Here is a 14,790-nt window from a genome sequence, read left to right on the forward strand (position 1 = left end):
CTCCCTTTTTAACATCACACACATGGATTTACTTTTTCTCTCCTCTCTCTCTTTCATTTCTCTCCTCCCGTGTTGCATTTCATCATCTGTCCCTCTCTTTTGCCAAAACACAATAGGCCCTAGCTAGACTCCACTCCTCCTCCTCCTTCTTCTTCTTCTTCTCTCCTTTACCTCTCCGACTATTGCCTTCTCTCGCTTCTCCTCTTTTCCCTCGGGGGATCAAACACCTTGCTCTCATATAACAAAGGGACCGTAATCCCTTCCTTCGATCTGTTCTCTCTCAGTTTCTCCTCCACCTCTCCTCTCTTTCTCGCCGACTGTTTTAACTCCTTCTCTCCTGTTGCCTTCCCCTCCCTCCTTTCTCCCTCGCTCACTCCTCCTTTCCTTCCCTTTCCTTCCTTTCCCGCTCTTCCTCTGTCCTCTGAACTCTCTACCTCTCTCGTTTTCTCCCCCCTTCTCCCTCCCTCCCCCTCCACTCTTTCTCTTGCAGATGAGATTGATATGTTGGAGCGTCTCTGGCTGTCGGGCATCTGCCACAACGATAAGATCGAGGTATGATGTCTTCTGCCTTGTCTCCACTGGCCGGGTCACAGCCAGCCTCTCAAACCTATAAGCTGCTCAGATAGTCAGTTAGATAGTCAGTAAGTTAGTTGTTAGTTAGCTGGCCGGCATTTTCACTGTTTTAGGGTGCGATCACACCTACAGTTTGATTTCTTTGGTCTGAACCAGAGTGGAAAAGTCGGTTGACCAATCACAAGTGAACCAGGGCTTGTAAACAAAAGTCACATGACTCACAAGCAGCTCGTTTATTGGACAGAGTTTTGGTCACCTGTCATCCTGCAGGTTAGAGAGTCAAAACAAATCTGACTCCAGTTCCTGTAACTTTCAGCATGATGGACTCGTCTGTCTCTTCTTCTGTGGTGTTCACACCAGGTAAGAACACATGAAGAAACAGCTGAATATGAGCGTCAGTCCAGACTGTAGCTTGACTTCCTCCGCTCGGTTCATTTTGTTATGCTAGACTTTCTAAGCTGGCTATCAGATGTCAACGTCCGCCTCCTTCTACCCATAATCCCTTGTGTTTTGGGGTCGTTTCCTGTAGTTGATTGGATTACCTTCTCGCTCCTAACGAGCCGCACCGCAGTTCACTCGTTAGAGCTCACTTGGCCAAACCAACCGAACTAAAGGAGTAAACGCTCCTGAATAAAACACGGCGGGTGTGAACGCAGCCTCAGGAACCAGACGCTCCACCACAGCTGAGCCAGCAACGTCGGCTACAAGCTCTGATATGAAGGATTAATGGTTACTGATTCTAAATAGATTTTTTTCTGTACATTGTGGAAAAGCTTTACACAGCATTCTGCTTTAGTAGTTTAGTGGCATGAAACTGATATTCACAAATGAAGCGACTGAGAGAAATAAATGAACAGTGAAATGGACAGCTGTTTGTTTTGCTGCTTTCTCTAATGTTGATTTTAGTTGCACAAGATACACTTTTTTTTGTAAATCTTAATGCTCTTTGGCTAGCTGCTTATCAGTGACACCGAGCCACTACTAACTCTCATTGCAGATAAGGCATTTCTCTTTCTAACACTGCCTTGTGTTATTTGTATGTAATGGTTTCTTTTGATTACACCGCTTTACGTCCCCAGGTGATTTAAATTAAATACTTCACAACAATAGCTTCCACAAAATGGCTGCAGATGAGAGCCGAATGAATTAAAAACGCCTTCAAACTTCTGTAAACTCTCCCTTTGTTTAATGTAACGTAAGCCAGATATAGTGCCGGTGACTGACGTGTTTTGGTCTCCGCACCGCCGGTGTGAGCGCAGCGGCTCTGAAACACCGTACAGATGGGAGTTCTGACATCCAGTGACAGCGGAGGATTGTCTATTGTACTGCTGGTTGTAATTAACTTTCTATCTGCTGTCTGTGAGACAAATTGCCTCTCGTTAGTAATAAATACACTCCGCTTTCTCATCTCCACCCCTCCCTTCCCATATGCTTCCCATCCTTCCTTTCACCTCCTCTCCCTTACACCCTTCTCCTCCCCTCTTCTCTCCCCCCCCCCTCCAGGTGATGAGCAGTAAGCTGGACATCGACAACATGGCGGGGGTCTTCTACATGCTGCTGGTGGCCATGGGCCTCAGCCTGCTGGTCTTCGCCTGGGAGCATCTGGTCTACTGGAAGCTCCGGCACTGCATGAGCCGGTCGGGCGGGATGGACTTCCTCCTGGCGCTCAGCAGGGTGAGAGAGGGTTTCAGAAGGGAGGGAAGGAGGGATGGAGGGGGGGAATGGGAGGAGAAAACAAGCAACAAAAACCTGTTTTACAACTGGGATCAACATGAATACATACATGATTATAATCGGATGGCAAAAGCACACAGAAAATCCAGGTGTAAATCCAGGTGGTCAGAGACGCATTAAACTTCAAAACACAAATGCTTTACAAAGGATAAAAACATAAAATAAACAGCAAAGGAATAAACACATGGAAAGAAACATCTGAGGACAGGGTCGAAAAAAACAGTGAAAAACAGTAAGAGCAACTCTGTAAAATGAGTTTTAAGAAGAGATTTAAAAGACAATACAGATTTCGCCAGCCTGAGCTAATAGACTGTCAAACTTTTGAAATTGATTCTGATGGTGAATTTAGTTAATAATAAAAATAACAATAATAACAACAATCCCCATTCATATAGCAATACAGAGATTTAAAGGTGCTTGCCAGAAACAGAACAGAAAAAGTAAAGAAAGCTAACAACAAACGACACAAACAAAAGTCAGATGATGAAGGAGATGAAGGGGAAGGCAGAGGTTAAAGCAGGATTTTTTAGAGACTTGGATTGTGCAAAAGTAGGTGCAACTGAATATTGGGAGAGGTTACTTCACTCCTGGCACTCAGCAGGGAGGCGGGAGGCGGGAGGCGGGGGGCGGGGTCAGAGAGGGGAACATCGATGGCATCTGTATCCTTGGCGTCGAGCCTAGGGAAGCCCAGAGGGTCCCATGCAGCGTGATCACTTAGCTGTAGCGCAGTTATTTTCTTAAGTCATGAGTAGAGCCAGTACAGTCAGGTTCAGTCCCAGGTCCTGGGAATATTTACACTGCAAAAAATATCCATCCTAACAAGTCATTTAGTCTCGTATTCAGCATTCAAATCTTATTTTTCTAAAAACAAATTGCCAATGAGGAGAGATAACTAACACTTGTTTCCAATGCAGCTTCACTTGTTTCAGGAGTTTTCTAGAAATGAGTGTCAGTCTGTTGAAACCAGTCAGAATAAGTCAGATCACTGCACTGCTATCAAGATAAGAGACACTTGATTATACAAAATTCTTGAAACACGTTGATTTGCATTTGAAACTAGTGAAATTATTGAACCCTGATGACAGATTTTTTTCACTTATTTAAAAAAAAATCAGATTTTAGGACTCAATAATAGACTAGATCAGTGATTCTCAACCTTTTTCATATCAAGGACCCCTAATTTAGTCCACATTAGAGCCACAGACCCCCATTTGACGAGTTTTTCTCTCGGACCCAAATCTGATATTTTTATTGTTAGATATGATTTTGTCCAGAATTCCATAACCATCTGTAATGTAGATAGAGAGATAACAGAGAAACTATGATCAGAATAGTCATTCTTCTACATTCTCTAATTGTGTTAACTTCTTATAAATGAAATAATGGTGAAGTTTAACAATTCATCAATTTGCTGGGGACCCCCTGGAACCCCCTCAAGGACCCCTGGTGGTCCCCGGACCCCACGTTGAGAACCACTGGACTAGATGACTTGTTAAGATGGAGATTTTTTTGCATTGTAGAACAGAGGCTCACAGAGGTGGAGAGAGAAGAGAAGGAAAGGAGGGATTGGAGAGAGGAGGGAAGGAGGAGGAAGCATGGGTGAGATGATAGAGGAAAGAGGAGGAGAGAAGGAAGGTACACACAGAAAAATAAAGGTGCGAACTGGAACCGAAAATGGTTCTTCGGAGTGCTGCCATAGAAGAACCATTTCTGCTCTCCTTTGCTTAGACACCTGCATTGTGTTTTTGTTTATCTGCCCTTCTACTACAGAGGGGTTTGGTTATTTTCCACATTTATGCCGTCACCCACCATCCAATAACCAGGAATTAAGAATCTCCTCTTCTTCTTGAAAGGTTATTTGTGGAACCAGAAATGGTTCTTCTCTGGCATCACTCCAAAGAACCATTTTCGCTTCAAGTTCGTTTATTTTTCTGCGTGTAGAGGGGAGATAAGGAAGGAGTGACGAGGAAGTAGAAGTGAGGAGAGAGGGGGAAAAAAATGAGGTAGAAGCCAGGAGGAGGTGAAGGGAGGAAGAAACGCTAGAGACAGAAAGGAGGAGGGAGGAAAGGAGGCGAGGTGGAAAGGAGGGAGGGAGGGGAGACTGTTGAAGTGGGAAATGGGCTTCATAGACTGCAGATTTTTTTTTTTTTTTGTCACTTCAGACTGTGAAGGAATGTCTGGAGAGTGGATACCGACGGTTCTGAGGAAGACACCGCCATGTTGGAGTGACAACAAAAGCAGAGATTGTAAATTCAAGGCAGAGAAAATGGCTCATTTCTGCGCAGTGGAAGTGTGTTCTGATTGTACTATAAAAAAAGTGAGGAAGAGGCAATAACATTTCAATCTGTCCTTTTTGTTGTCACTCTTCCAACATGGCGGCTTGGCCCTTGTAGAGGAAAGACGAGGTGAAAAACATTAACGTTTCAGCCCAAATGGACCATTATCAGATAAAAATACAAGAAGAAAACAGTTGTACAAATATCCACAGCTCTTGAACACAGGTTGATTAGAAATTAACCAATCATAGAACTGGGAAAGGAATATGACAAAGAGAAAAAAGGGGGAGGGGTTAACTACTGACAAGGTTAAAATATCCATTACATCAAGAATAGACATTTAGCATTATTTATGCGTCCGATAAGCCATTGTACAGTGTGTAATTCCATCAAAATATTCATATATGTAGCACAAAAAGATGCATTTACACAATAGGTAAATCAAGATGGTGTCACTTCATCCATGTCAAGCAAACATCCTACAATAAAGCATGAATTGAAAGAAATCCCATTGGAATGGTGTATGGATGTGGAAAGTTTATGTGCGATGTGATGTGTCAGTATTGCACTTGATCTCGGATACTGTACACACTCCATAGTCTTCTTCTTGATGAAGACCATGTGGGTTAAGTATCCACTGACATTCCCTGACAGGCTATATAAGTGCTAGACAGATGTAAGAACACAGAAATAACAAAAGTAGAGTCCGCACACTATAATGTCCCTTTATGACGATACTTTAATGACCAAATCACATGTAACGTTTCAAACCCAATGCTCTTCTTCTTCTTCTTCTTCATGTTCTCCTTCATGCTCAAGTACATTCATACAGCCCTTTATCACAAGCATGTCTCAAAGGGCGTTCTTCTTCTTTGTCTTTGAGCGTTGGGTTCAAAGCGTTACACGTGACGTGGTAATTGAAGTATTGTCATAAAAGCTTATAGTGTGCAGGCTCTACTTTTATTCAGGCTTCCCCTCAGATCCTTTTGAGCATAATTGGACCTCTCTTCGTTCATTCAAAGCGCTCCAGCGTATTTCCCCACATAAACAAACTCGAGCGTTCCTCATACTTGGAAAAGAAAACATCGATTTTGGTTTTATTCCATGGAAAAGGCACAGCCAAAACCAGTTTCCTTATATCTCCCAAGCTCTGCCGTTCTCGCTTTAAAGCCTCTGCAGCTTGGACTCTGTTAGGTTTAGCTGGACTTTGTCAAACTTAGATGGAGTTGTGTCAGGTTTAGCTGTTTTTTTTCAAATGTAGGAGTTCGTCAGATTTAGATGGACTTGAAACCTTCTAATGAGGTGATGCTCTGCTTCTTCTTCTTCTTCTTCTTCTTCTTCTTCTTCTTCTTCTTCTTCTTCTTCTTCGTCTTGTTCTTCTTCATGTTCAAGTTCATTTGTTTATATAGCCCTTCATCACAAGCATGTCTCAAAGGATGTTCTTCTTCTTTGTCTGAAGAAGAGCGTTGGGTTTGAAGCGTTACATGTGATGCGGTAATTAAAGTATCATCATAAAAGCTTATAGTGCAGAAACTCTACTTTTATTCTTCCCTTCATATCCTTTTGAGCATAATTGGACCTCTCTTCCTTCATTCAAAGCGCAATTTCCTCATATTCGGAAAAGAAAGCATTTTGGTTTTATTCCATGCAAAGCGCAAACACACACAAGACCAGTTTCCTCATATCTCCCAAGCTCTGCCGTTCTGGCTTTAAAGCCTCAGCGGCTAGCCTCAGCGGCTTGCCTTAACCCAATCAGTAAGTCACCCGGGTTTCAATTTCACAGTGTCCTGCGCCCCGTGCTCAGGGGTCTGTGATACGACTCCTACCGCTGGGACTGCTGATTCATGTGTCCGGCAGGGCCATTATTACTCCCTCTCCATCAGATCCTCGTCCCGCTGGGGAACAGAGATTTACAGGAGGCCCCGCACATTTTGTCATTAAGATGTGACAGATATCGATGGATGTTATGAATCATCTTCACGTATGAGCGATAACAGAGTCTCTGTGATTTACATGGCCCTCCTCGGTCCGGCACACTTAGCTGCTAATTGAGTCTCATCTATCTACAACGAGGTGTAAATATACAAAGGTAGGGGCAGAGAGTGAGACTGGGCATAGTGGAGAGGGAGTCGCTGATCTGACACGATGTTTTAATTGATTGATTTATTTTGGGGTTTAAAATTTAAGAGGAACGCGCAGTGGTGATAACACTTCAGACTCTTTCATTCCATGCTTCATTTATATCTAGCTTTGTTTTAATGTCACACGTAGCTGCTGAGATGGCAAAAACCAGATTGTTGACTTAAAACCGCAGTCACACTAAGCACATTTGGAGTGGTTTATTCAAACTCTGGAGCTTTTACTCCTTTAGATCGCTTCATTTGCGCAGCTAAAATCAATGCCATTCGAACTCATTTGGAACCAAATTAGATGTCTGAAAATGAGAGTCTCAGTCCACTAACAAGAGAACTACGGTGCGGTTCGTTAGGAGTGAGAACGTAACCAAACCAACTACAGGAAACAACCCCAAAGGACAAACCGCAGTCGGGCTGATGCTCATATTCAGCTATTTCTTCATGTTTTCCTAGCTGGTATGAACACCAGAGAAGGTAAATTACAGAAAAAAAGCCCATCATGCTTAGCTAAAGTTACAGGAACTGGAATCAGATTTGTTTTGACTCTCCTCTGCCGCCAAAACCTCTAACCTGGCAGGATGACGGGTTCCAACAAACAAGCTACCGTTAAGTCCATGTGACTTTAGTTTACAAGTCCTGGTTCGCTTGTAATTGGACAGTGTGAACCTAAACAAAAATGCAGTAAAGTAAACTCTTCCACATATGGTTCAGATTCAAAGAAAACAAACCGTACATAGGTGTGATTGCACATTTAATTGTACCTTCTGTATGGGGTACGGCAGACTGAGCGCACCAGAAGCTCATTGGCTGGAAACCCTCTGGGAAGGTGATTCTCATAAAGTGCAGCATCTGCCACCATTTGTTTTATGCGCAATGACAAAATAGCTTCTGTTGCTTTTGCTAGGATTTCCCCATTTTTCTGACTCTCCTTCAAAAGTCGTGTCCTCACCGCACATACCTATTTCTCCAATTGTGTTTTTTTTTACGACATCACTTCACAATGCTTTGGAGAAATGCAGCCCAGCTCCAGCTGAGTGATGCTTTGTTTGTTGGAAGCTTTGTTTGGTTTGATAGTGTGAAAATTGACACTCTTAAGAAGCTTGGTAAACTCAGGCCTAAGTTTCTCCAAAACTCTCATTAATATTTCATGGTCAGTACGCCCGTTGTCTGCCTTCACAGGAGATATGGTGACACAGGGAGCGAGAGAGGTAGAGGGAAACCACCTAGAGCGATTTCCCATCATGCTGTGGTAGAGAAAAAAAAAAAAGATGGATTATTTTCTTCTTTTCAAAATGGAGCCGGTTTGTGTGAATAGCGTTGAGCCGATGAAGTTACACAGTCGGTGGTTTTGGGAATGCATTGAATGAAGATAAAGGAAAATAGGGTGAACGGAGGATGAATAAAAATACAAAAGTTGTAGCCCAGACAAATGTAAAGCCTCTTTCGATGCGGCAACCTGTCGCAGCTTTAGCTGAATCCTCTGCAGGGTATTTATGGCAGCTGTTTAACACACGTGAAATACGCAGCCGTAGTCACTTTCTTCAAGACACTTTATAATGTGTGTATGCATGTCTGATATGTTTTTGTCAAGAATGACTGATGACCATGCCGTTATCCTGCCTCCTCCTACAGCTATTGACTAAATACTATAATAATAGTAAAACCAGTCATGTTTGTTGTGTTTAGTCTTCGTTTTTGTTGGTGTGTATTCTTGTGTACAACATTAGAAACACCTGATTTTTCCATGAAACCAGGTGGTGAATCCAGGTGGCTACGTTCAGACAGCAGGCAAATCCGCTTCATTTTTAAAATCTGATCTTTCAAATCTGACTCTCAAGTGTCCAGATCAGATTTGTGTGTTTAGACAGCGTAATCTGTAGCTGTCATTACAACTGTGGGTGCTGCAACAAGCTATAGTAACATGGAAGTTTCGTCTTTATTTATTCGGACTGTTTTTATGGTGGCGTTTTCTAGTCACGGTGCCGAATGCGTTTGTCAGCGACGGAGGCGGGCGGTGTCTGCCATTTTTGTTAAGGAGGCACAAAACCTCTTCATCTGTCCAGGCAGCGCTGTTCTCCTGCTGGCTCTCCTCCATGTTTTGTTGTTGTCTTGCTCTTCGATGTGGCAATGTGTGACGTCAGATACATCTCTCATGGGGAGTGACGGTAAAAAAAAATAAAAAACAAACACTCGAATCTGAGCGGTGGGACTGAGTTGCATATTCAGACACGCTATTTGAATCACATTTCAAACCACCTACAAATGTGGTTTAAATATGATCTCAAAACATCAGGTGGTGTTTTGCTGTTCATACTCAAAAAATATCCGTCTTGTGCTGGATATGGAAAAACATCAGATTTGAGCTGCCTGTCTGAACAAAGCATATGACTTGAGCATATGGCTTGTGTTTTCACCTGTTAAGTTTCCTTGAATAAAGAAGGGGAGATATAGATGGAGGCGAGAAGAAGAGGCGAGTTTTTAATGTGTGAGACAATTGAAAAATGGATTGTGCAAAAGAGAATTCAACTTAATATTAGGAAGGTGATCCTGCAGTGTATCAGCAGTTATAACGACTTTCCTCAAGCCAGTTTCTGACATGCCTCTATAAATGTGAAAATTCTTTGCTACGTGAAAATATGCAAATTAATGAGTGTTTCAAGCTGTGGTGTGGCAAGATTAATTTCTAAATTTTTACTACTTGTTTAAAATCTCTCCACGTATCCAAGAAATAACCATTTGAGGCAAAATGAATACACAGTAAGCCTACAAAGATTTAATGTAAACAAGGGGTGAGGGTAAAGCCACCGCACCAAACAGATAGGTGTTTCTATCTACAAATAGGAATCCAGTTTTCCTTTTGGGACACTTTATTCATTCAATACTAAAGTTACTGTATGTCATAGATTGACTGATAGACTCTTGAAAGTTCAGAGGTTCAAATTTCTTTCAGAACAAGAGAGAGTTTGAAGCCTCTAACAATTTTTCTGAAGACAGTTTCCATATGGTTTGTGTAGCTCAAAGCAGTTCAAAGCAGCACTATACGTAGGTTTCCTTATCAAGGGGGTGGAATTAGGGATGTCAGACTCTCTCTCTCTCTCTCTCTCTCTCTCTCTCTCTCTCTGTCTGTCTCTCTCTCGCTCTCACACACACACACACACGCACACAGTTGCTCGTTACCTACAGTACTTGGCAGCCTGCTGCTCTAATTACAATCTCTCTTTTATCTTTCCACCCAGGGGATGTACAGTTGCTGCAAGTTCGAGGATGAGACAGCGCCGGGAGGCATCAAAAGCTCTTTGCCCCAGTACCACACCATGTCCACCATGCCCGCCGTGGCCCAGCAACACCTCGTCACGGCAACCGTAACCAACACGACCGCCATCGCCATGGTGCAGCAGCAGCAGCAGCAGCAGCAGAAGCACCACCAACAGCAGCAACAGGGGCAGACCTACACCACCATGCTGCCCGGATCCCCGCCCACTACGGGCCACTCAGCGATGGCCTTAGGTCCATCAAATAGCCCCTTACTGGAAGGCCCCATGCCCTGCTCTACCTTCCTGCCCCGCCACGACCGGAGACTGGCCGTGGTCGATCGGTGGAACAGGCCGAAGCCGGAGAAAGTCATGAGCGGAGGCAGTGGTGGAGGAGTGGGTGTAGGGGGGCTCGCGGGAGGGATCTCTGAACTCCAGGCCCAGCAGCAGTTCCAACAAAACCTGGGACAGCACTGGACCCTGCCGGGAGGAGGTGCAGGGGGAGGAGGGGGGGGAGCTGACACGGGGCTAGATGAGTACAAGCGCTACTATGGTCCTATAGATCCAGAGGGGCTGGGAGCTAACACTGACCAACAGGCAGGGGGCCCCCAGCAGACACCCAAAGCTAACCCACGGGGCCCCAAGGCCTCGGGGATGCCGCGGCTGCCCCCCAAAGGCCCCCAACAAGGCCCGGGGCATTTAATTGCCAAGCCCCCTCCGCTGCTCCCATCCTCCCCACACCGAAGGCCCTCCTTTTGGAGACGAGGAAGCCTGGTCCAAGCAAGGAGAAAAAGCTCTGGAGGGCCCTTGTATGAGAACATCCTCCCCCTGGGGAGGCGAGGCGGAGGGAGGTATGGAGCAAGGGATGGAGGGGGGAGGAGAGGACGGCGACCTCCCCCACCTCTTCCGCTGCCTGTCCCCCTCTCCTCCCCGACGCACACCCCCACCACGCCCTCTTCCCCCTGCCGTTTCTACTCCTCCTGCTCCAGTGCCTCGTCCTCTTCCTCCTCCACCTCCTCGTCATCCTCCTCTTCCTCCTCCATCTCACTCTCTCGCACCAACTCGCCCTCGTCCTGCTCCAGCGACAGCTCCTACAACTCCTCACTGAGTTTCCGGTACCGAGCAGGCGACCGGGACGTCACGTTGGACGATGACTACGACTCAGACCTGCTGACGGAGGAGTCCAGCCTTCTCCTGGGGTCACGGAGGAAGATTCGTTCTCGCCGCATGTCATCGCGCTCGCTGCCCTGCAGCCCGCCACCCCCGCCCGTCCCACCCCGGAAGCCACGCCCTCAGAGAGATTACGGCAGAGAGAGGACAGGCATCCAGTTGGCCCAGCTACAGGAGTGGTGGGCATCGTGGGGCGAGAGAGAGCGAGGGAGGGGAGGGGTGACAAGCCGGGGAGAAGGAGGAGGAGCCGTGGGTAGGGAAGAGAAGAGGCACCACAAAGAGAGGGAGCGCGAGAGGAAGAGGAGGAAGAAGGGACGAAAGAAGAAAAAGAGGGAGGAGAGGGAGAGAGAAAGGGAGCGCAAGCGGCGCAAAGGGAAGAAGAAGAGGAAGAAAGACGAGAAGGTGAGGAGGAGAGAGCGGAAGAGGTCCGAGCAAGAGGAAGGAGACGCCGAGAAGAGAGAGGAACTCAAAGTGGCGACACCAGACTACCCCTCTTACCCACCGCTGAGGCGAGAGTCGTTTCGGAAAAAGAGCGAGAGCTCCATCAGAAGCTACGGGTGGAACATCCCGGGTGGCGATGAGAGGAGGGAAAGAGAAGAGAAAGAGAGGGATGACGGGGAAGACAGCAGAGGGAAGGAGAGGCACCACAGGCGGAGGAATAGCAAGCAGTATCACAGCTCCAGCAGTAAACCTACAACATCCGTGAAGTTCTGGGGAGGGGGGAACCCGTCCTCCGATACCATTCCCTCCGCCTTCCTGCCCTTGCTCCCTCTCTCCGCCAAACGCAGGAAGAGTAAAGGCTCTGACAGGGAGGCCGTCGGGATGGAAGGAGAGAGGAGGCCACTGCTGGGACGCAACGGGAGAGGGGAGTTGCACTCCAAGGAGGGCCTGTCCTTCCACGAGTGGGACTCAGAAGTGGAGGATGACGAGGAAGACTCTGAGCTGGAGAGAAGGAAAGCAGAGCGAGGGAAGAGACGTGGAGGCGGAGGAAGGACAATGTCCGAGGAGGAGAGGGAACGGGATAAGGTAGTCGGGATATATTCTGATGACGACGGCTCTTCGGGAGAGTTTGGGAAGTTTGAGAGGTACTGGGAGGGCCATGAAGGCAGGGCGGTGGGAGGGATTGGAGGGGGCGGTTGGTTTTTTGGCACCTACCCCTCCAGGGAAAAAGCCGGCAGCGTCAACAGCAGAGATGATCTGTTTCTGGAGCGAGGAGAGCGGTGGGGCACAGGGGAAAGTGGATGGGGGTCTAGCGGGGGAGGAGGTGGTGGTGGAGGAGAGGGAGGAGGAAGAGGGTGGGGATCAGGATCGCACTGGCCCCCGCCTCCTCTCACGCCGCCGCCTCCTCGGCGGTACTGGTCCGTGGACAAACTCCACATACAGGATGAGAAGAAGACTAAGCGGAAGTCGAAGGACAAGGGGCGAGGGTACGCGGCTTATTCCTCCTACCATTCCCCCCACCACCACACGCACTCCCACTCCTCCAAATGGGCCCGGGTAACCTCGCGGAGCCAGGAGGAGCTGTACCACCACTGCCAGAGTTTCGGTGGTCCCCCGAAGTCCAAACGCCACTCCTCATCGTCCTCCAAACCCGACCGCTCGCAGAATCCGTCCAAATCTGGCAGCCAGTCAAACCTATCCAGCATCCAGCGGACACAGAGGCCAGACAGGGATCGAGATCGAGGAAGGCAACCGTCTCCACCTCCGACCCTCATCCCCAACTTGCCTCCCCCGCTCCCCGCCCTTCCCGCTCCCCCGTCCTCATCTCACTCCATCCACGCTCCTCCCCCCACGTCCTCCTCTTCGGTATCCTCGCCCTCCGTGGTCTCGTCCACCCCGGGGGCCCCCCAGCCCTCCTCCATGGCTTCGGCAAGTGCCAAACTGCAGTACCAGAGACTGCGCTCCGTGCCCCAGCCCCAGAGGTTCGCCCAGTCCCCCCACTTACCGCTCAAAGCCAAGAGCCTCTGCTCGCGGAGGGGCTCGGCCCATTTCTCCAGCGTGGAGAGCGAAGTGTGAAGTTCAAAAAAAAAGGGGGTCAAACGTCAGAAGTAGAGAGATCTGAATCTGCCCGGCGACAGAAATGACACGGGGCAGCCAAGCCGGTACAGTATACACACTGAGCCCTTTCATAAAAACTCTTGCACAAACAAACAGACAAACAAACAAACCAACCAGAAAGCCAAACAAACCCCACAGGGCAAGTCAAAGGACGACAACAGCAATCTTGTGTTTACTGTTGGTTCTTTTCATTCCTCTCAGTATGTGAAAGACTGCAACCACAGCAACAATGCGCGCTCGCTGAACTGGGTTATCCAATACAGTATAAGCAAATTCGAAGTGGTATTACCGAAGGAGACTCCCTTGCTATAAGACAGTAAAGGGCTTTGGGTGTTGAAGCGGTGGAGTAGTTTGTATTCAGAGGATCCTTAATGCTTACTGAGGGCTCAGGAACTTTGTAGTACTGTATGCCTGCTGCTCTCGGGAAAGCCTCTAACGCAGAACAGTGTTCTCCGATAAGGAACACTTGTATTTTTTTTTTTTTTTTCTTCTCTTAAACAAAACGCTTACCCCTACTTTCCTTTCTCCTTAACAAACTGTTTACACCCCCGCAGAACTGTGACGCCCGCCCGAGGCACCGTTGTTGTGTATGATCAATACCTTCTTGTTTAGGGGGAGAGGAGGGTGATGACCACTTTGTCTTCTCTGTTGTATCCATGCACCCTCTCTTCTGTTTTCTCCTTCTCTTTTCCCCCTTTCTCATCTCCTATACCCTCTTGTTTTCTCCTTCTCTTTTCCCCCTTTCTCATCTCCTCTACCCTCTTGTTTTCTCCTTCTCTTTTCCCCTTTTCTCATCTCCTCTACCCTCTTGTTTTCTCTCCTTTTCCTGCTTTACCTCCTCCTTTATTCTCATGGTCTAATCTTCTCCTCATCTCCTCGCCTGTCCTCTCCTCTCGGCTCCTCTCCTTGGTGTGATTATTCTGTGCGTCTGTGCTTTTCTGTGTTTGTATTCTTGACAACAGGGTAAGTCAACTGTGACTGATATTCTGCTGGCTTAATGAAAAGCTGAGTGCCAAACTTAAGTAGAGCTGAACATCTATCTGTACGTTAGCTGCTGTGTTTCCTTTTATCTCACAGAGTGTCCCATCATCTCCCCAATGAGCGCACATGCACATGCAAATACACACTCACATGCACATACACACACATACACACACACACACACACTTAAAACACGTCAGTTCACCTACCCTCTTTCTTGAGCAATACATTATTCACAGACTCAGTCCATGTTCAAATTTTATATTTCAAAATGTTTATTTTACTTCTCTGTGTTGTTGTTATTGTTATTGGTGGTGTTCTATATATCAAGACATGTATTGAGTCTAAGACAATGTAAGCACTGTGCCGTACTACTCAAGCTGGGCTGCACACGAAGCGTTCTCTCAACTACCTAACTACGACAACGTCCCTGTATTTGACTGAATGTAAAGTCAGCCGCCAACCAGTGTGCTGCAACAACAACGACGACACTTGAAGATGGGAATCGTAGCATTTCAGGGGAGTTGGGTGTGCAACTGACGATGGAGACGCGGGACGGTGTTGACTTCGATCCATTGCTGACTTAGCCAAACGTAAGTGTGCAAATCACGG

General features: G+C 47.0%; 1 protein-coding gene across 1 annotated transcript in view; it reads left to right on the forward strand.

Moving 5' to 3' along the window:
• Nucleotides 1–13,155, forward strand: part of grin2da (glutamate receptor, ionotropic, N-methyl D-aspartate 2D, a) — a 133,824-nt gene extending 120,669 nt beyond the window's left edge. The window contains 4 exon segments of the mRNA XM_078290189.1: nucleotides 491–552; nucleotides 2,077–2,247; nucleotides 9,955–11,696; nucleotides 11,928–13,155. Coding sequence (XP_078146315.1) covers nucleotides 491–552; nucleotides 2,077–2,247; nucleotides 9,955–11,696; nucleotides 11,928–13,155 — 3,203 coding nt within the window.
• The last annotated feature ends 1,635 nt before the right edge of the window (nucleotides 13,156–14,790 follow it).

Source organism: Centroberyx gerrardi, chromosome 19 (genome assembly GCF_048128805.1).
Source record: "Centroberyx gerrardi isolate f3 chromosome 19, fCenGer3.hap1.cur.20231027, whole genome shotgun sequence".
Classification (NCBI taxonomy): Eukaryota; Metazoa; Chordata; class Actinopteri; order Beryciformes; family Berycidae; genus Centroberyx; species Centroberyx gerrardi.